The 21,153-nt window shown below is 37.6% G+C and overlaps 2 protein-coding genes across 2 annotated transcripts; one reads left to right on the forward strand and one right to left on the reverse strand.

The window, feature by feature from the left end:
* The first annotated feature begins 9,184 nt into the window (after positions 1 to 9,184).
* LOC119071501 (protein male-specific lethal-1-like) lies at positions 9,185 to 11,988 on the forward strand. The gene is made up of 2 exons (XM_037176359.1): positions 9,185 to 10,402; positions 10,731 to 11,988. Exons 1-2 carry the CDS (start codon positions 9,478 to 9,480, stop codon positions 11,579 to 11,581), a joined length of 1,776 nt encoding a protein of 591 aa, XP_037032254.1. The 5' UTR covers positions 9,185 to 9,477; the 3' UTR covers positions 11,582 to 11,988.
* A 3,064-nt stretch (positions 11,989 to 15,052) lies between these two features.
* LOC119071503 (hydroxylysine kinase) lies at positions 15,053 to 20,715 on the reverse strand. Its single transcript, XM_037176361.1, has 5 exons — positions 20,057 to 20,715; positions 15,983 to 16,508; positions 15,695 to 15,755; positions 15,470 to 15,627; positions 15,053 to 15,407 (listed from the first exon to the last, which is right to left on the reverse strand). The coding sequence occupies exons 1-5, from the start codon at positions 20,380 to 20,382 to the stop codon at positions 15,207 to 15,209; spliced, it is 1,272 nt and encodes a 423-aa protein (XP_037032256.1). The 5' UTR covers positions 20,383 to 20,715; the 3' UTR covers positions 15,053 to 15,206.
* Positions 20,716 to 21,153: the final 438 nt, after the last annotated feature.

Below are 21,153 nucleotides of genomic sequence, written 5' to 3' on the forward strand. Positions count from 1 at the left end.
CCAAATTTTTCGTGAATATTTGTGACTCGGGTTCGGGTTCGGGTTGAACGTGAAACTCCAAATTTCAGGTTGAGATAAAGTTTTGGTCGATCCTGAAATCTTAGTTCATGTTCCGGTTGAAATTCGGTCCTGGTCAACTAGGTCAAAAAAAAAACTTCCGATGACCAACTGCCACATTCCATTAGTGGCTGAGGTGGTCAGGCCAAGCGTGACAAGCCATGTTATTGAAGGTCATAGAGGAAGACAGTAAAAAAACTCGCGGGCCGTGGTAGGTAAGAGGTCTCTAAAAATCATAAAGAACAATGAACGTAGTATACATGTAGCATATAGTGTACGTGCAGCATGTATTCCATAGATCGACATTTCATGAAATTGTTGAATGTGACGTCCTTTTTTGGAACTTTTTATTTTGCCAAGTGTGGCGTTTGTAGAGCGAGTCGAAGGCGAGGGATGCAACTACTCAAGGCAAAATAAAAAGTTGCAATCAAATACGTAAGTTACTCATTTTGGTTTAACAAAATGTTTTCTAAACTGAGACCAGTACTATATACCTACTTTGGCAATGCAGCATACCGACCGAGATTCAATTTAGTGCAAACAAATTATTTTTTTCTTCAATTATTGAAATCATTTTTGTACAAATCTCCTGCTGTTCAATTAACTGATCTGGTTTATCGACAATAGTAAACATTTAAAATAGGTTAACCGAGGTACTCCAAGCTAGAAACAACAACAAAATAATTATAATTTAACATCAAAGAACGAAGTGCTAATTGGTATTGGTTTGGTCGAGAGTTCGTATTTTATGTGTGTGATTGAAACTTTGGTCATTTCGATTGTAAACGTTGATTACTGGGAAATTCATAATTTATAATTTTTTCATGGACAAATTATTCAATTTAACATTTCTTGTTCACGTGGCGATCATTATACAAAAAACATTTTTAATTGTAACCATATTTTCGACCACAATTATTTCATTTGATTGAGATACAGAAGAATTAACGTTTCAATTTTTTTTATTATTTAAATTGGCCTTACAAGAGTACAGTGCACCGTGCATAACATAATACATTGAATGTTCTGCAAAATGTTGATATGATTGTTGTTTGATCTGATCACGCAAAGATATTATGATTTTCCCATTTTCAAGGTCACAAATCACAATGCGGATCTGTTCGACGACAACATTAAATGTCGTTAGGCGAATACGTTATTCGTTTTCCTTATAGCAGTCACCGAACTCAGTGTTATATTGGATAAGGTGAAGGACTACAATCTAGGCTCTCATTTACAGTTTTACCAATGTGGAAATGGATCGGTTCGACAACCCTAGCAATCGAAAGTTGTTTCAGCGGCAAGAATTTATTGACTGACGCAATTTTCTTGATAAATGCGTTCCTCATTAAACATGTCCGTGAACGATTTTTACGTTGGACATAAATATGTCAATGACATTTTTAAGTTTGATGGTTCCTCAGAAATATACATGTGTGCTTGAAGTCCTGATTATATTCGTTATATTCGTATATATTCGTTAAATCACAAAAGGTAAGGTACCGGATTTTTGAACTGGCGGGAAAAATGACAGTTTAAGTGAGAAAAGTTCTACTTTCTGACTATGTCGTTCGACCAATCGTCAACAAAACAAAACGCAATTTTCTTATGGCTTATTGAGGGCAGAAAGTAAACTAAATTGTATGAGAAATTAAAACCGTTTAATTTTGAAAAACCAATGACCTATGAATCAGTGCAAATGCCACTCCTTTAAACACACAGATTATGGCATTAAAAACTTATTGATGCGAATAATACCGTACCACCTAATGGTGGTGGTCATATTGCACACAGCCTTTTCTTTTCAAATGCTATTCGTATTTCTTTAAATAGTAGACACATCTAACATGTTGCAGCTTACCTCTAGCGTTATTTTCATTAAATTTCCATTATCAACTCCACACTCGTATTTCAAAAAAAATTCTTACAATGAAACCTGTGCAGAGTAGAGTGTATTTCTGATAGTAATATTAATGTTGTGAAAAGTACTTTTACCACCTTTAACAATTACTGATCAATTGTGCACACTTTATAGTTTGCGATCAATGGTCGTTTGCTCTAAATGTGTCTGAATTTCACCATTCTTAATGTAACATGTGCCATGGCATGTCATGTTTTTTATGACTGATGTTAAAAGCTTATTATGAAAAAATGGCCATAAAGAATCGAGATATTTGGTTTGTTAGATCGCAAAGCATGTTTTTATGAAATTTTTAATTGATATGCGGAAATGTTACTTTGTCCAACCGCATATTTCATAAGAATTACCACACAGCACCAGACAAGAATGTTTGAGTTTGGAACGGATGTCTTATTGATATCAACAATTGAACATATATTCAAGTCAACTGAGAAATCATTGAATTTCAACTCTGCGGATTTGGTAATTAGTATTTCAATCGGTCCAATGTCTGCCAAGCGATAAAACTTTTAAAAAATGACGTCATATTCTGGCCATATAAACACCTTGTTAGCTGAACATCTGATACTTCAACAAGAAAAAAATCTGACTGGTGCATAATAGGAGCTGAAAGGGCAAAGAGCGACGCATACTTGTTTCCCCCGTTAACCCCTGAAAGCTACAAAAGCAAAATCTTATTCTCATCAAAGTATAGAATGTTATGATCAAAGCTGGTAAACCGTAGACCAGTTAATTATAACTTACCTTGGGGTACTTGTCATTCCATTTTTACATATAATTTTTTGACATATCCCCCAAGGCAAGTTAAAAAGAACTTGTCGGAATATAATCCCATCTGTTTCATCATAACAGTCTATATAAACACAAAACACTGAAGGTAATGCAAACCCTCAGCGGTTCAGGGTTATTTTCGATCCAACAGGTGAATTCATTATCGTAATGTGGGCGAACCGGGCGAACTTAGAGTTGTGCAACATGACGGCGCTAAGTCGTTTCAATTCACCACGAAATCTAACTTGACGCAAACGAATTCGATCTGCATACACCATAACGCCGTACAAGTTTTTACAAACTCACCACTAGACATAACTTGCCGCAAATGAATCAATATGTGTGGAACATGACGGAGCTAAATTCACCTGAAACTATGGTCTGTGTGTCACCAAGGCTGTATACTTTGGGTCACGCAGATGCAGATACGCGGGTTACACACCACGTTTCATACAAAAAATTCACCACGCCAAACAAATTCAATTTTGGAGAATTTGTTTGTATGGAAAAGGTGTGTTCCAGCGTATCTAATAAAATGGCGATCAGCGTGACCTCAACATTGTATACAACATTGTGTGTCACTGCGGATTTATATATTTCAGATCTCATAGCTGAATAGATGACGCGTATTATCACCCGGGGAATTATCCCCCAGACTGAAAAAACTGAAATTAAATTGGAATTATCACCCGGGGAATTATCACTCAGATCAATAGGAATTATCACCCGGGGAATTACCGCCCAGGCATTATCACCCAGCTATCTGAGAAGTCATGCTTAATTAATCTAGTTAATTGTGTATCGTCTTAGAGACATGCACAATTAGGTAATAGTGCATCGCCTAAGATGTATGCACAATTAGTGTAGTTATTTGTGCATCGTCCTAGAGACATGCACAATTAGTGTAGTTATTTGTGCATCGTCTTAGAGACATGCACAATTAGTCTAGTTGATTGTGCATCGTCTTAGAGACATGCACAATTAGTCTAGCTGATTGTGCATCGTCTTAGAGACATGCACAATTAGTCTAGTTAATTGTACATCATCTTAGAGACATGCACAATTAGTCTAGTTAATTGTGCATCGTCCTTGAGACATTCACAATTAGTCTAGTTAATTGTGCATCGTCCTTAAGACATGCACAATTAGTCTAGTTAATTGTGCACCGTCTTAGAGACATGCACAATTAGTCTAGTTAATTGTGCATCGTCCTAGAGACATGCACAATTAGTCTAGTTAATTGTGCATCGTCTTAGAGACATGCACAATTAGTCTAGTTAATTGTGCATCGACTTAGAGACATGCACAATTAGTCTAGTTAATTGTGCATCGTCTAAGATGCATGCACAATTAGTCTAGTTGATTGTGCATCGTCTTAGAGACATGCACAATTAGTCTAGTTAATTGTACACCATCTTAGAGACATGCACAATTAGTCTAGTTAATTGTGCATCGTCTAAGATGAATGCACATTGCACAATTAGTCTAGTTAATTATGCACCGTGCACTAATTGTGAATGTCTCTAAGACGATGCACAATCAACTAGACTAATTGTGAATGTCTCTGAGACGATGCACAACGAACCAGACTAATTGTGAATGTCTCTAAGATGCTGTACAATTAACTAGACTAATTGTGCATGTCTCTAAGACGATGCACAATTAACTAAACTAATTGTGAATGTCTCTAAGACGATGCACAATTAACTAGACTAATTGTGCATGTCTCTAAGACGATGCACAATCAACTAGACTAATTGTGCATGCATCTTAGGCGATGTACAATTAATTAGACTAAGTGTGCATGTCTCTAAGACGATACACAATTAACTAGACTAATTGTGCATGTCTCTAGGACGATGCACAAATAACTAGACTAAATGTGCATGTCTCTAAGATGATGCACTATTACCTAATTGTGCTTGTCTCTCAGACGATACACAATTAACTAGACTAATTAAGCATGACTTCTCAGATAGCTGGGTGATAATGCCTGGGCGTTAATTCCCCGGGTGATAATTCCTATTGATCTGGGCGTTAATTCCCGGGTGATAATTCCCCGGGTGATAATTCCCAATTCAGTTGGTAATAATTTCTAAACTACAAACTGCTGGGAAATCATTCTCACATAGCTGGGTGATAATGCCTGGGTGTTAATTCTCCGGGTGATAATTCAAAATGATCTGGGTGATAATGCCTGGGCGTTAATTCCCCGGGTGATAATTCCTTTAGATCTGGGTGATAATGCCTGGGTGTTATTTCCCCGGGTGATAATTCCAGTCTGGGGGCCCGGGTGAAAATGTCGGTCTCATGAGACCACGAAATACGTATTCTCAACGGTCTAACTCCAGTCTCAAAATTGCTGGAATTTTCATTTCGGTCTCAAAATATTTTTTGTGTGCTAAATACATTTTGGATGAACGAATGAGAATGCTGTAGGCTGAACGAGTAGTCTCTTTTCGATAAATGTCTCTGCCAGACCTTGTGAGGCTGAATGAGTGGTCTCATTGCTTATATGTTTTCAGATCGCTTCAGACGGAACGAGTAGTCTCTTTGCTAACATCTATGCGTGATCTGTACGAGACTGGATGAGTGGTCTCGTAGCAGTTATATCTACAGATCGCTTGAGACTGAACGAATAGTCTTTTTGCTAACATTTATTTGTGAACAGTGCGAGACTGAATGAGTGGTCTCTGTGGCAGAAAATATTTTTTTGAATTGCGGAGACTGACTGAGTGGTCTCACGATGGAAAAAATATTTCTTTGGACTTGTGAGACTGGACGGTCTCATTGCAGTTATGTTTTCATTTCGTTTTTTGTTGGACTTGTGAGACCGGTTGAGACGTCTCATTTTCAGAAAATATTTTTTTCCGTTTCTGAGACCGGTAGAGCTCTTTGCTAGAATAATTTTTGTTGAACTTGTGAGACCGGTTGAGACGTCTCATTTTCAGAAAATATTTTTTTCCATTTCTGAGACCGGTAGAGACGTCTCTTTACTAGAAAATTTTTTGTTGTACTTCTGAGACCGGTTGAGACGTGTCATTTTCAGAAAATATTTTTTTCCGTTTCTGAGACCGGTAGAGACGTCTCTTTACTAGAAAAATTTTGTTGGACTTCTGAGACCGGTTGAGACGTCTCATTTTCAGAAAATATTTTTTTCCGTTCTGTGACCGGTGGAGACGTCTCTTTAGTAGAAAATGTTATTTCGGATTTTTGAGACCGGTTGAAACGTCTCTTTGGCAGAAAATATTATTTCGGATTTTTGAGACCGGTTGAAACGTCTCTTTGGCAGAAAATATTATTTCGGATGTTTGGGACCGGTTGAGACGTCTCATTTTCAGAAAATATTTTTTTCCGTTTCTGAGACCGGTAGAGACGTCTCTTTACTAGAAAATATTATTTCGGATTTTTGAGACCGGTTGAAACGTCTCTTTGGCAGAAAATATTATTTCGGATTTTTGAGACCGGTTGAAACGTCTCTTTGGTAGAAAATATTATTTCTGTTTTTGAGACCGGTAGAGAGACGAATAATTTTTGTTGGACTTTTCGAGACCGATGGAGACGTCTCTTTTTCGTGTGGTCTCACAATGGAAGAAATTTTTTTTTCAAACTAGTTAGACTGACTGAGTGGTCTCATGATGGAAAAAAGTTTCACGTGAAGTCCACTGTAAATTCAAAAAGAGAGGTCTCCACCAGTCTCAGAACGGAAAAAAATATTTTCTGAAAATGAGACGTCTCAACCGGTCTCAAAAATCCGAAATAACATTTTCTACTAAAGAGACGTCTCCACCAATCTCAGAACGGAAAAAAATATTTTCTGAAAATGAGACGTCTCAACCGGTCTCAAAAATCCGAAATAACATTTTCTACTAAAGAGACGTCTCCACCAGTCTCAGAACGGAAAAAAATATTTTCTGAAAATGAGACGTCTCAACCGGTCTCAAAAATCCGAAATAACATTTTCTACTAAAGAGACGTCTCCACCGGTCTCCGAATGGAAAAAAATATTTTCTGAAAATGAGACGTCTCAACCGGTCTCAGAAGTCCAACAAAAATTATTCTAGCAAAGAGACGTCTCTACCGGTCTCAGAAGTGAAAAAAACATTTTCTGAAAAAGAGACGTCTCAACCGGTCTCAAAAATCCGAAATAATATTTTCTACTAAAGAGACGTCTCCACCAGTCTCAGAACGGAAAAAAATATTTTCTGAAAATGAGACGTCTCAACCGGTCTCAAAAATCCGAAATAACATTTTCTACTAAAGAGACGTCTCCACCGGTCACAGAACGGAAAAAAATATTTTCTGAAAATGAGACGTCTCAACCGGTCTCAGAAGTCCAACAAAAATTATTCTAGCAAAGAGACGTCTCTACCGGTCTCAGAAGTGAAAAAAACATTTTCTGCCAAAGAGACGTTTCAACCGGTCTCAAAAATCCGAAATAACATTTTCTACTAAAGAGACGTCTCCACCGGTCTCAAAAATCCAAAATAATATTTTCTACTAAAGAGACGTTTCAACCGGTCTCAAAAAACCGAAATAATATTTTCTACTAAAAAGACGTCTCCGCCGGTCTCAAAAATCCGAAACAATATTTTCTGCCAAAGAGACGTTTCAACCGGTCTCGCACTGGCCACCCATATTTATTAGCGATGAGACTACGCACTTAGTCTAAAGCGATCTGGAAACCTAACTAAAATGAGACCTTTCATCCAGTCTCAGCATTTGTAACAACGGTTCAAAAATAGAACTACCAGTACATATGTCAGATTTAGCAGCAAGCGTAAGGTCGTTGGCGGTCCGCACTGGAAAGTTAAGCATCATTGGTCGCGGTTAGTACTTGGATGGGTGACCGGAAAAAACATCACGAAATAAAAAAAAGGTAAAAATAAAATTCATAAATTCTTAAAATTTACTAACACTTCTCTACATTTACAATAGCGAATTATATAAAAAAATGAAAAGTGGTGGCCATCTGTTGACTCAATAAAGAAGTATACGAACAAAAAACTCGAAAAATGAGAGACGTCTCAAACAGTCTAAAAAAAACTCGAATATGAGAGAAGTCTCAAACAGTCTAAAAGAAGCTCGAATATGAGAGACGTTTCAAACAGTCTAAAAAAACTCGAATATGGGAGACGTCTCAAACAGTCTAAAAAAGCTCGAACATGAGAGACGTCTCAAACAGTCTAAAAAAGCTCGAATATGAGAGACGTTTCAAACAGTCTAAAAAAGCTCGAATATGAGAGACGTTTCAAACAGTCTAAAAAAACTCGAATATGGGAGACGTCGCAAACAGTCTAAAAAAATTCTTTTTTTTTTTCCTGTCTAGCAATTCGCAATGAGACCACTCAGTCAGTCTCACCAGGTCTAGCAAATCCAAAACGAGACCACTCAGTCAGTCTCACCAGGTCTAGCAAATCCAAAAAGAGACCACTCAGTCAGTCTCACCAGGTCTAGCAAATCCAAAACGAGACCACTCAGTCAGTCTCACCAGGTCTAGCAAATCCAAAACGAGACCACTCACTTAGTTTCAGGACGTATCGCAAATTCAAAACCATTCTCGAATGAGACGTCTCACCATTCTCGGATGAATTCCGATGAACAATCTCGATGAATTTTCGGTCTCAAAGGTCAAAAATACGTAGTCTCACTGCCATACACCATACAAGCGAACCGGTCTAAAATAGGTCTCAGAGACCACTTTTTTTTCACCCGGGGGATAATTCCCCGGGTGATAATACATCTCGCCATCTCATAGCTGAATAAGGTTGTTTCCTGAAGTTTTACCCAAAACAGAACTATACAACAGAGCAATATTCAGCTGACGAAAATTTGCTGACTATTGGTGAAAATGTCAACAAGATCTTTGTTTTTATTTTTGTGGTTTCGTCTCAGTATGTTCCAACTGCCAGAGAACTAAAGTAAGGGAAACGTAATTTCGCGTTACTGGCCAGTTAAAGAGCGACGTATGGGCAATGTAGTGTCACAATTGACACCACAACAAAAGAATTCTGTCAATTTTGGCATTATACGTCGTCCATACGTCGCTCTCTAAATCCACAGTTAGATTAGTTCGTATCGTTGTGTTTAGCTGTATGTATTAAGATGTCAAATGTCAAACTTAATTTCAAAACCCAACCAAACCCCGTAAGAGTGATATGATCCGAGCAGAAAACTGAAGACCATTTAATTATATAACTTTTCTTGGGGTATTTGTAAGTATTTGCTTCTCTTTCAACATGTTATGATGTGAGTGATTAGACCGAAGACCAGTTTATTATATCTTGCCTTGAGGTAGGTACTTGTCAACATATTTCTTTCAATTTCATGATGAAGCCGTTGAGCAAAGTGAACCAATTATCAGAAGTGAACTAAATCGAAATTTTTGAACTCATATGCCTCATATGCCAGTGGGGCCAACACAATAGATACATTTTCTTGCTGTCAAATTTATTTCGTCGAAATTCAGAAAATTTTAATAAATAAAGCACGCTGAAAGTGAAAAGACATTAAATTTCAGAAAGAAATTGCCCAAATTCAGTGTACAAATCAATTGCAACATAACGATGTAGCACACATCATCCAAGAAACGTGAATGTTTATTCGATTGTCTCGTACATTTTGTTAAATTGTAAGTTTTTTTTCATTGTTTGGTGTTGATTTTCGAAAAAGTGCGAGTGGATTTGTGTGAATTTAACTAAACAAAAACAAATGAACAATATGTCAAAATGGATACAAATAAAAAAGTGAATCGTCGATCCGGGTACAATAATTTAGATCATTTATATTGCCATACAAATACCAATGATTCGGGAAACTATGTCCGTTCAAAAACATCATCCAATGACATGGACATGGGATCGGTTTTGAAGGAAATCAAACAACTCAAGTCAACCATCAATTTGCATTTGGATTTAATTCAAGATCAGAGCGATCAACTCATTTCCAAAGACAAACTATTAATGGTTTTGAAAAAGGAAAACGATCTGCTGAAAGCAAAGCTCGAAAAATCGGAACGTCGTAATAAGTCAAACAGTAAGAAGGACGAATCGCATCAACCGATTGTTGAACAGTTGATGGCTGATTTGCCGGAAATGAATGCTAAACAAGATATGTTGAAGAAGATGTCGTCCACATTGCTGAACAAGTGTACATTAAAATTGAATGCTCTGGAAGATGTGCTCGGATTTGATATCGACAATCCAACAGCTGATTCCCACACTGATAACAGTTCCTCTAACATACCCAATACCGGTCGTGACAGTAATGCATTTGTAGCCGATATCACCACCACCACCAATAACAACAATAAAAATTCGACTAAGAATGGCAGCATAATCGGAACGTCGGACGGCAAACCGATCAGTAAAATTGTATTGCAGCGCGTAATTGTTGGTGATGTTGAAGAGCTAGCAATCAAGTCAGAGAAGAAAGACAGTCCCGTAAAAATTAAGTACGAAAAATTATCGCCGACACATTCGCAATTGCATCCGAATCTGTCAAATTGTGTGGAAAAATCGATGATAAATTCGCAGCGAGCACATAACGAAACCTGTAAAACAACGGACGGTGTTGTATCGGCTAAGTCAAACCCTTCAAATGTTAATAAACCGGAGAGCAGTAGAAAGAATCATCGGAAAAATGGTAAAAAAGGTGAGTAAATGTTGGGTGCGAAGGCCTGAACAATGGTTTGAGTGTCGAAATTATCCGAATTTTCAATTTAAATTTGGTTCGGTCTTAACATTCGTATTGTCTTACAAATCGTTCCATGGTGGATATTGAACGGCTGGAAACGTTATGTTCACATTATGAGTTCAGTTGCAACCGTATGACGAGATAAAATACTCGTCGGTAAGACTCAACAGTTACTATGAACCAAATTTAATGTCGAGATTCCATTGAGTTTTGATTTTCATTTTCTTGGTCACTGTAGACATTAGTGTCGGTTCTCGCATAAACATCTCCGATTTCTATTTTCCAGATCATAAGTCATCCAAAACAAAATCGGACGACAATGCGTCGAGACATTCTAGAGAGGACAAAACGAAAACACAAAAGAAAATCACCGCGCCATCGAACCCACCAACACCGGCACCAGTCCAATCACTATCTCGGCCATTACCTGCACCATCGCCAGTACAGTCAACATCACGGCCAGCATCACAGTGCAATCGAAATAGTGTTATGATGACGACCGAATTGTATCACACGCGCGAGTGGCAAATGGACGAAATTGAGGTGTTAGTGAACAAACAGATATCGGATTGTGGTGAGGAGGGATTGAATGGGGACGAAATCAATTTGGAAATTCCACGTTGGTGCATCCGCGAAACGAGCAACGGAGCATACAGTAGCGAGGGAATGGAAGATTTGAGCGACGATGTGTTTATCAAACGGCATGCTAGACTGGAACATGCCGAAAAGAAGCGTAAAAAATGGGACGTTCAACGGATTAGAGAGATACGGAACATAGAGCGATTGAAGCGGCGTCACTGTAAACCCGTTGAGAGCAACGAACAAACGGCCGAAAGTATGACGTCTTTTTATCCGTCTCCGGAGAACGTCAAGTATGTCCACGTTGCGGACGAATTGCCTGTGGTTGCATTCGGTGAACCGATACATGTTCCGCAATCGGCCGAATTTTCGTTACCTTGGGACCATCAATACCGCGAAACGCCGTATTCTCCTGCCTCACAGTCGGCAACCATTTCAAATACCGATCACACGACGATTGTTTTCCGGTCGAAGAAAAGACCCACCCGACGTGTCACATCGACACAATTACCAAAGGCACCGAGTAAATCACGCTCGTCGAAACGTTCGAGACGTTAGGATTTGACAAAAAATTTCAATCAAAAAAAAAGAAGAAAAATTTTTTGTTTTTTTTTTATTCGCTCAAAGCAAAATTGAATTTCGTGAATTGTTTCTATTTTCGACAAAAGAGGCTCAACCACTTTGATGATAATTGTTTTAAAATTTGAAAATTTTCTCGTGGATTTTGTTTTCTTTTTACTCAATTTTCGGTTTTGTTTCTCATTTGGTTATACCATTTCCGTCAAAGTAGTCGATTTTCTTTCGTCTAAGGTGTGTATGTGTGTGTGTGCGCTGTGCACTCACACACTGCGCGCTGAAGTGAGTTATTGGGACAGTTAAACTTTGTATATTTGTACAATCGTAAACCATGGAACTTTAGGCGTTTTATTTCATGTAAATTAAAAGATGATGACCATAATAAGGTTCGATGGTTTGTTTCATTTTAATACATTTCGCCCGCTGTTTCCGTTGTTCTATTCGAAGCTACAGAATAGCGCTTTGAAAGGAATCAGTCGTTTTTACCAAATACTTGGTGGTGGACAGAAGCCAAGAACAACTTCAAGGTAGGTAGTCCAATCCTTTAATATACATTTTAGGTCACTATCTTGCGCGAACTACTTAAAACGAGAACAATAGGTGCCGCCACATCTCTGTACAAGCAAATTACTAAACATGACCACGAAATATCGCCTACACTGGTCAGGTTCGTTGCTGCACTGGAATTTGAGCACCAAACAAACAAGAATCCTTTTTGAAGTGTTTGCAAGATGGGCTGGTCATGTGATTGAAATTAAAAAATTTATTTACAAAAAAAAAACATTCACAAATTTTGCTAGGATGTGCAATACAATAAGCTTTGTACAATTTAGTGTACAGATCTATGTGTCCACTCATGAGTTCTTTAGAACATCAGATCCAAAAAGATTCGTGACACTGATTTAACATACCAACGACAAACACATCCTAGACAGAAGACATAATACAAATTTCCTGAAACGACATTTATTCCTTTTCGAAAAAAGTGAGACCACTCAACAGTCTTGGATGAACTCCGATGAAAAATCGGATGAATTCATTCGGTCTCAATTGTATCAAAGGCTCGAAAAGAGACCAGTCACCATACAAATAAAACGGTCTCAAAAACGGTCTCAATTTCGAAAAAAAATCACTCGGGTTCGTAAACACTGAAAGGAGAAGGAAATGCAAATGCACAAAATCACACTCAACCCAAGTTTGAGGTGTAGTTGTGGTGAATTTCTCTATATCAGAATATCGGATACGTACAACACGTTGTAAATATAGAGTGTTTTACTTCGGATATTTAGCACAGTTTTAGTTGTGACACGCTCTTGTTTTAGTGTCAAGCTAGTACAGTTGATCTGTGGGACAATAATAGATTACCAAGCCAAAATAAATTAAATTTCGTATTTTGAGATGAAGTAAAATTTCTACGTTCTTGTTCAGTTTAGGTAGCTAGTTTCTATGAAAGGTGGGATCCCAACAAAAATCTCTTCGAGAAAAGTGTAACGCAGTCTTTGAAGTACAATTTCTAAAATGAATGATATCGCTAGAGTTGACGCTTTCAGCTTCGTTACGCAAAAATTAAATTTTACACCCAATTTTAGTTCAAACAAGCTGGCTTAGTTTTTCTCATCATCTGCCAAATAATTTTTACCAAAAAAAATTTGACTGGAAACAACCAAAATTTTAACAAAAAAATCTGCGTCGCAAAGTGGCAAATGTTCAGGAACCGACCAGCAAGAAAATGTATCTGCCACATGCGACGCAGATTTTTTTGGTAAAATTTTGGTTGTTTCCAGTCAAATTTTTTTTGGTAAAAATTATTTGGCAGATGATGAGAAAAACTAAGCCAGCTTTTTTGAACTAAAATTGGGTGTAAAATTTAATTTTTGAAGCTGAAAGCGTCAACTCTAGAGGTGTCCAAAATTGTATGGAAAAATTAAACTGCCAAAATGTTTGGGGCGTAGGGCAGAAAATCATTCTATATGGTCCCCTGATAAAAAGTGTCTATGGGACCGACTCGATCCGAATCGATTTAGGGGTCGCTCAGGGACGAAGTATATGAAAAACAGCCAAAATCGCTTGCAAACCAGGTTTTTAGAAAAAAAATTATTTTGGACTGATGATGAAGAGTGATGTTAGGACATCTTAGTTTATATTAGTGTAAAATCATCACGAGAAAACACTTTTCAACTTTTCCCGTGTATCGACACCTACTGTGCCCAGGCAGTGCTGGTCAAAGATCAGATTCATAGCGTATATTCTGAGAGCGAGTCCTTATCGGTGACGACCAGTACCCAAAAAATTATTATGTGGAAATGTTCGGAGTAACAAGGGCTTCAAGATAATGCAAAAAAAAGTTTCGTTATTTCAGATTTGTTTGATACTTTTCAGATAAAACTTATTACTCGGTGTCCCCGGCGAACTTTGGGGAGTTGCACTGGACGTCCACGCAAAGGTTCCGATCTCTTTTTGTCATTTCTCGATAGCTTACCATGTGGCCATTCAAAATACACCAAATTTGTCAGAAGGTACACACTAAGTCGACGTCGAGAGACCTAATGTGTGCCCATGTCGCATTTCTCGAAAATTTCAATATGAAAAAATTCACACGCCTCTGTAGGTTTCAATTCAGCTAAGCTACAGCTGAAAACGTGTTCCCGACCCTCGAAAACCACACTCAGAAACCACTTCGAGGCCAATAAAACAAAATTCTGGTTTTTCCTGGGGTAATGGCGTATCACATTTTCATTTTTATGCCCACCCTGAGGTTCCTGCAAAATTTCATGGAGATTGGCTGACTAGTTTCCGAGATCGACCGTCGATAGATAGACAGATAGACAGATAGAAACATACAGAGTAAGTTGAAAGATTTTGATTGTTTGGAAAACGTTAATTTGGTGCATTTTCTATCAAAATGACCAACTTCAAAACGATGTATCTCCGGCAATTTTAAAGTTACATAGTCGAGTGATAGCTCGTTTTGCTCGTATTTGAAGCGCGAATAAGATAGAGTAGGATTTGTGGTGATACAGGTTAAAGGAAAGAAACTTAAATTCTCGCCTATATATAGTTGCCGCGTCTCAAAAAAATTTCTTCGTTCTTTTTTTGGAAGTTAGACTGCGTCAAGTCCTCCGCTATCGCTCCGGACATGATCCAGCAACTTCTAAACGTTTCGATAGATTTTGATGAAATTGAAACTAGTTCAGAATGTAGATTTGTGGTGCACTAGTCCGGCTAGTTTAGTTTAGTCGTCTGTGTAAATAAAATTCCGTCGAGATGTTATGACTGTAGGATGATTTAAACATTCAATTTTACTGATTTCTACTTCGGCTGATCTATGTTTTGGGTTCAGACTTCAAATTCGTCATCATAAAGCGGTATCAGTTATTTTGTAAGTAAAGTCACAAGGACCTTCATGCTTTAAGGGAGAAAAAGGTACAATCCGAAGATGGATCAAGATTTTGATTGATCTAAAAATTTATTATTAAAAACAATGAAAAACAACAACAAATTCAAGCTTTAAAACGATCGATTAGACCCTGCTTCTCGTTTATAGAATTCTTTTGAAAGAACACCTAAAAAGGTCACTAAATTCTCATTTACAGAAATGACAAACAAATCACTTTGTGCTCTGCGTCAGATAACCATCGGCAGTCTTAGTCCACAGTTCTTCAATTTTGTTATCCGGTTCAGCCCAAAGGCGTTGTAATAAGTCCCAACCTGGTTCCTGTGTGGTCAAAAGGTAACTGTTTTCTGGATCCAGGCTGTGTGAATAGGCACCGAGAACAAGGCTTTGACATAGCCGTGCTGCTACACATACCTTAAACGGAAAATTTTGAAGGTATGAACTGGATCATTAACTCTACCGAGCACCATGCAAACCTTTAATACTTTTCGTTCATGGTCTGGGATGTTTCTGATCATACCGTAGCCTGCAATGACTAGGCCTCCGGTCGAAAGTTCTCTGCTCTGAATCATCATATAGGCCATGGCTATGGCTAATTCGAAGACGTAGTAAGACAAGCATGTGTCACCAAAATCTGTAGAACGAGCCAATAAAACGTTAGAATTGAACGAAATTTTAGTTCGCTAAGCACTTCACTTTACCAATAACTCCGGACACCTTATATCCGTCACCACCGGAAATTTTGCTAACCAAAATATTTTGCTGCAAAACAAACAGAAAAAACGCCGTTGATTTTCCGCAGTAAATCTAGGCTTTACCTATTACAGACGGCAAGCTTTTAATCTGCTGATTTCAAATCTTGCACTTCAATTATTTAACATGAATTTTACTGTATACAAAGGACCATATTACCCAAAGCTTGTTATTATTTTTGTTGTCGTTATCGACAACAGATGAATAGCCGTGTGTGACAGGTTAATATCAATTACCTCATTGAAGTCACCATGAATTATGCCTTTGGCGAACGTATCAATGTTGGCCAAAACATTCTTTTCGAAGGCAACCAAAACATCCTCGACAATGCCTCTCTTCTCTTCGTCCTTAACAGCGCTCAAGAAATCGCTTAATTTCGGTACAGAATCCAACATCCACATCGATCTGTGTCGTTTATACGCATCATGTTGGAAATATTTCAACGCATTGTCCAGACGGGCGACAAATTGGCCCACTTGATAGTACATGTTGTTCGTTTGTGGCACTGCTGCAAATACCGTTCCCGGCTGGTATTCCAACAGCCGTACCACATGGGATGATTCGCCGATTTTCTCGGTCGAAAAGTGCTTTCCGAATATGTTCATCACCGGCTTGGTGCACTTAATGTTTTGCTGGGACAAGAACAGCATCAATTGCGTTTGGCCATCGACAAACGATTTCTTCTTCGAGTCCAAAGTGTTTTGAACTTTGAGGACGTAGCCAGGTTCCCAGTAATTTGGGATAATTGGATTTTTGATGTTTCTGTTGATAAATTTTGGAAATTGTTAATGGTTACGTTGTACAGAAGGGAAGCTTAGACTTCAAAGGATTATGAAGGATTTGAATTATGTCCAGTTTATTAAAGATTTTCTATCCGAAAATAGAAACGAAATCGACATACTGCACTTGGTATATCGGGACTAATCATTATGCTGGCGTCAAACTTCAGCTCATAATGATCAGCGAAAGTCAAGTAGGACAATACTCTCTCTAGCAACCAATTCTCAGCTCTCTGTGTCAAATTCACACATTACCCAAGTAGCATTCAACGGTTAAAATTCGGTTGTACAACCGTTATTTAACCGCGGTTGTAAAAATTAGAAGATAACTAATTAGTTGTCGCAACGTTGCTGCAACGTTGTAATAACGGTTGTACAACGGTATTTGCCCAGTTGCAAAAGTTACAAAAATGTTATAACGAATTCGTTGCACAACGGTTATACAGCAAATTGGTTAAAAGTTGTTAAACGGTTTTATAACCGTCGAATAACTTATAAGTCACAATTGAAAATTCAATATTTTCTAACCAATCAGTCATCAGACCGTTGTACTGCCGTTTTACAACTTTTTCGTTAATCATCATATTTGTTCTTGAAGCCACATTTCCAAGAGTTTTTTTGGTGTTCAATTTTTTCTTTCTTTTCGATATTCGCAAATCACATAGTTAATGCACTCAAAATATGTAAGTACTGCGCAGTTCGCAAAGTTAAAATGTTTGTGTCATGGTTATTATAAAATACAAGCAAAATACTTGAGATATATTCCGTACAACTGCAATACACGTAACATAATTGACAATTAAAATTGCTCTCTCTTGTGTCGCCAATTAAACAAAATTTAATCCATCAATTTCACTTTTTTGTTAGCAGCTGTTGCCGGTCCTAACTCCTATCCTAACTCCTAAAGAAACCTAACAATACATAAGAAACCTAACTTCGACAACAGCGGCAGACAAAAATAGTGAAGTCGATGAATAAAATGTTGATTTACAAATTGGCATAAAGAAAATTTTTCAAAATTTATTAGTTACACTGAAATAGCAGGTTTTCCATTACGATGATGCCGACAATTTTCACACTTTCACACACATTTTCAAACCGAACTACTGAAACATGAAAAAAGTAGATGTAAAATCTACAAAAAATCGAACTTTCCATCATGGCGTCTTGATTCGTACTGACGGATAATGAACATTTCTATTAAGTTCCATGACCGTTTTACGACGAATTAGTTAAAGTAATGACTCGAACTTTTTGGTTGTATGACGGTTTCTGGACGAAAAAGTTTTCAACAAATATTATCGGTTCACTCATTGGTCAAATAACCGTTTTGCAACTAATTCGTTTAAAATTGGTTGATTACCAATTAGTTGTGTAACGGTTATATAACGAATAAGTTAAACTGAATACAACTTATTCGTTACATAACTGTTGTAGAACGAAAAAGTTGGCAACGAATTAGTAACGTTTATAACCGCGGTTATCAAATGCTACTTGGGTATTTATCTTTGTATTCTACAAACAACGGACCATACGCTGAAGGTGAATGGAAAACACTTCAAGACTGTCGACAGCTTTATTTACCTTGGGTCGCTGGTCAATAGTGATAATAGCGTCGGAGAGGAAATACGTAGAAGGGTAACGCTTGGTAACAGGAGTTACTACAGTCTTCAAAAACTCATCCTGTCAAAAACACTCAACCGTAACCTTAAGTGCAAATTGTACAGATCGCTGATTCGACCAGTTGTAGCATATGGATCGGAAGCTTGGTGCATGACACAAAGTGACGAACAGACACTTTTGGTTTTTGAAAGGAGAATTCTTCGATCAATTTTTGGAGGTGTCAATGTGAACGGCAACTGGAGAAGAAGATACAACCATGAGCTGTATCAGCTTTACAAGGAGCCCGATATAGTCAAATTCATCAAAATCAATCGATTAAGATGGCTCGGTCATGAATGAGGAACGTGTACTACTGAAACTGCTAAATACAAATCCCGATGGAAGCCGCAGACCAGGAAGACCGAGAGCGAGATGGAAAGATGCAATTGAGTCCGATCTGAAAGTACTAAGAGTGAGTGACTGGAGAACGTTGGCGCGGAATAGTTCCGATTGGAGAAGATTGCTGGAAGAGGCCAAAACCAATAGTAGGTTGTAATGCCCGCCTAAGTAAGTAAGTATTCTACAAACACTATTCTACACTTTGACTGACTACGCTGTAATCTACATGTAAATTCCAAAGGCTACTTGATTCTTTCACCACCTTAAGAGCTATATCGCCAAAACATCGAACAACTTTGGTACAAGGGGTCACGGATATTATTGACTTATAGCTCATTCGATTCGCTGAACTGTTGCGAGTAAAACGTGGTACTACGTTTGGTGTCATATATTTTGTTGTCGACGCTCGAAGTCAGGAAGTAAGGGTCTGCCAAAAGGGGCCCAAAATCGTTTTCTCATTTTGAGCATACACACCACCAGGTCCATGTTAACCTGTTGGTGATATCAATCATTTTAGGTGAAAAAATGGGTGATTTTTCCAAGTCCCTGACCGGCTGCAGTGACACAAGTCCGAGACATGGTATGTATGGTGAGAGATCCTAGCCTCTGTAGTACCATAACATGTAAAAACATCCTTGGATAAGTTTCACTGCAAAGGGTTGGACCTGTTAGTGTGTAATACACACTGTGTATACTCTTCAAGGCCTACAAGGCTAGCTAAAAAAGTTTTTTTTTCCAAAATGGTTTTACTCGACTAATCGCGAGAAAACGATTTTGGGCCCGTTTTGGCAGACCCTTACTTCATGACCTCGAGCGTCGACAATAAAATAAAAATAAAGTAGTTTGGTTGCTACAGAGATGCGTAGGGCGGCTAACGCTAAGAATGTTCCACACATACGATTTGTAACCTTTAGGGCGACACCTGTACTTAACGATTTTTAGAAATAGAGTCGCGATGTTATAAAATGGTAATGTGCTTGTAGCGTCACAATTTGTAACGAAAAGACAAAACGATAACGTTACAACTTGAAAATTGTATAAAGTTATAAACGTTAAGGATACCTTGGGGACGAAATAATCTCATTTTATATGACACTGATTTCTGATTATCCCTTGGACGTAGTTTGTTTTTTTGGCAATATCTGTTTTGTCAACGATTATTAAATATTTCATGGAAACGCTTCACCCGACAATACAAAATGCTAAATGTTGTTTTGCATTTCGTTTGATAATAAGACAATGACTATGACGTTCTTATCGCATTTCTTATACGTATACGTATTATCTCCATTAACCGGTGTGTGAACTTCCACATTAATGTCGGTACTTTTTTGTCGGTTTTATTCTTCGATACTTTAACGCACTAAATAAGCTCTGTCACAACACCAAAGTTAAGAACTTGCATACGGTTCGGAATTAAGTTTGTCGACTGAAGAAAAATATTGGAATAGCAGCGAAGCAAATGGACTGTTGTTTTGTCATATGATTCAATAAATATTTGATTTGAATTAGATTTAGATTCATACTGACCTATCGGAATGTATCAGAAAATTGCGATCATCATACGAATTCAATTCGACAATATCCTTTGTCACAATACCGTATAGTCGCTCAGCCAATTTAATTGCTTCCGATTCCGTGACATCTGGTTTGATTTTCTTCCCCGGTTGCAATAGCTCGTCTACCTCTTCATCTTCCGGTTCTTGAACCACTGCATCTTCGATGATTTTCAATTTTTTTAATTCACTCGGAGGCAATTTAACACCACTTTCGATGTCCTGAATCTCTTTTTTTATTTCCTCTGGGACTTCTTGCATATTTACGATGGAAATCATTTCAACTTCTCGTGGATCCATTTTTTAAAAGAAAATTTAATTGAATTGAATTTTGAATGTTCTAGCCAAAAGCGTCCGTTGATAACGAAATATGTGATATGACTGATGATTACGTTCGTAGTAAGTCGATCTTAAACACTTTTCACAACAAATAAATCATTCAAAGAAACACCGCAACTGACCACTAATAAATCAGTTTCATTCAAAAGAATATGTACTTAATTGGACGTGGAGAGTGGACAAGTGATTGAGTAGAGAACTTAATTCAAAAATTGGATATAATGTAACCTGTACTGCGTCTATATATATAATATGTTAGATTGAATTAAAATAGCAACACGACTACGTTACAGAAATAAAAAAAATCTTCCAAAGACATTTTCAGTTGGATTTGGATTAGGATTGATATGACAGATAACGATAAAATTGTTCGTGTATGAGTCGGTGCTTTAAAATATGATGATAAGACTGTTGACTGTTGACATTTTCATCATTTACTGTTTGTAAAATTCAAAGCTCATTGTGAATGATTGAGATCAATTTTTCGTTTTTCTTTTTTAGCAATAAGCAAATAATGCATATTCTATGGCCATATCAACCTTTAATATCACAATTTTATCAATCCTATTCAAAATAGCAGGCATCAATAACGTTATAGCCGAAATGATTTCTGTTACTAGAATAACGTTTTTCGGAAAACGAAATCGATTCGATTAATCGAATAACGTTATTCAGGAACCGAAATGAATTCGTTTACTCGAATAACGTTATTCAAAATCACGAACTAATTTC

This window comes from Bradysia coprophila (genome assembly GCF_014529535.1).
Source record: "Bradysia coprophila strain Holo2 chromosome IV unlocalized genomic scaffold, BU_Bcop_v1 contig_5, whole genome shotgun sequence".
NCBI classification, from domain to species: domain Eukaryota; kingdom Metazoa; phylum Arthropoda; class Insecta; order Diptera; family Sciaridae; genus Bradysia; species Bradysia coprophila.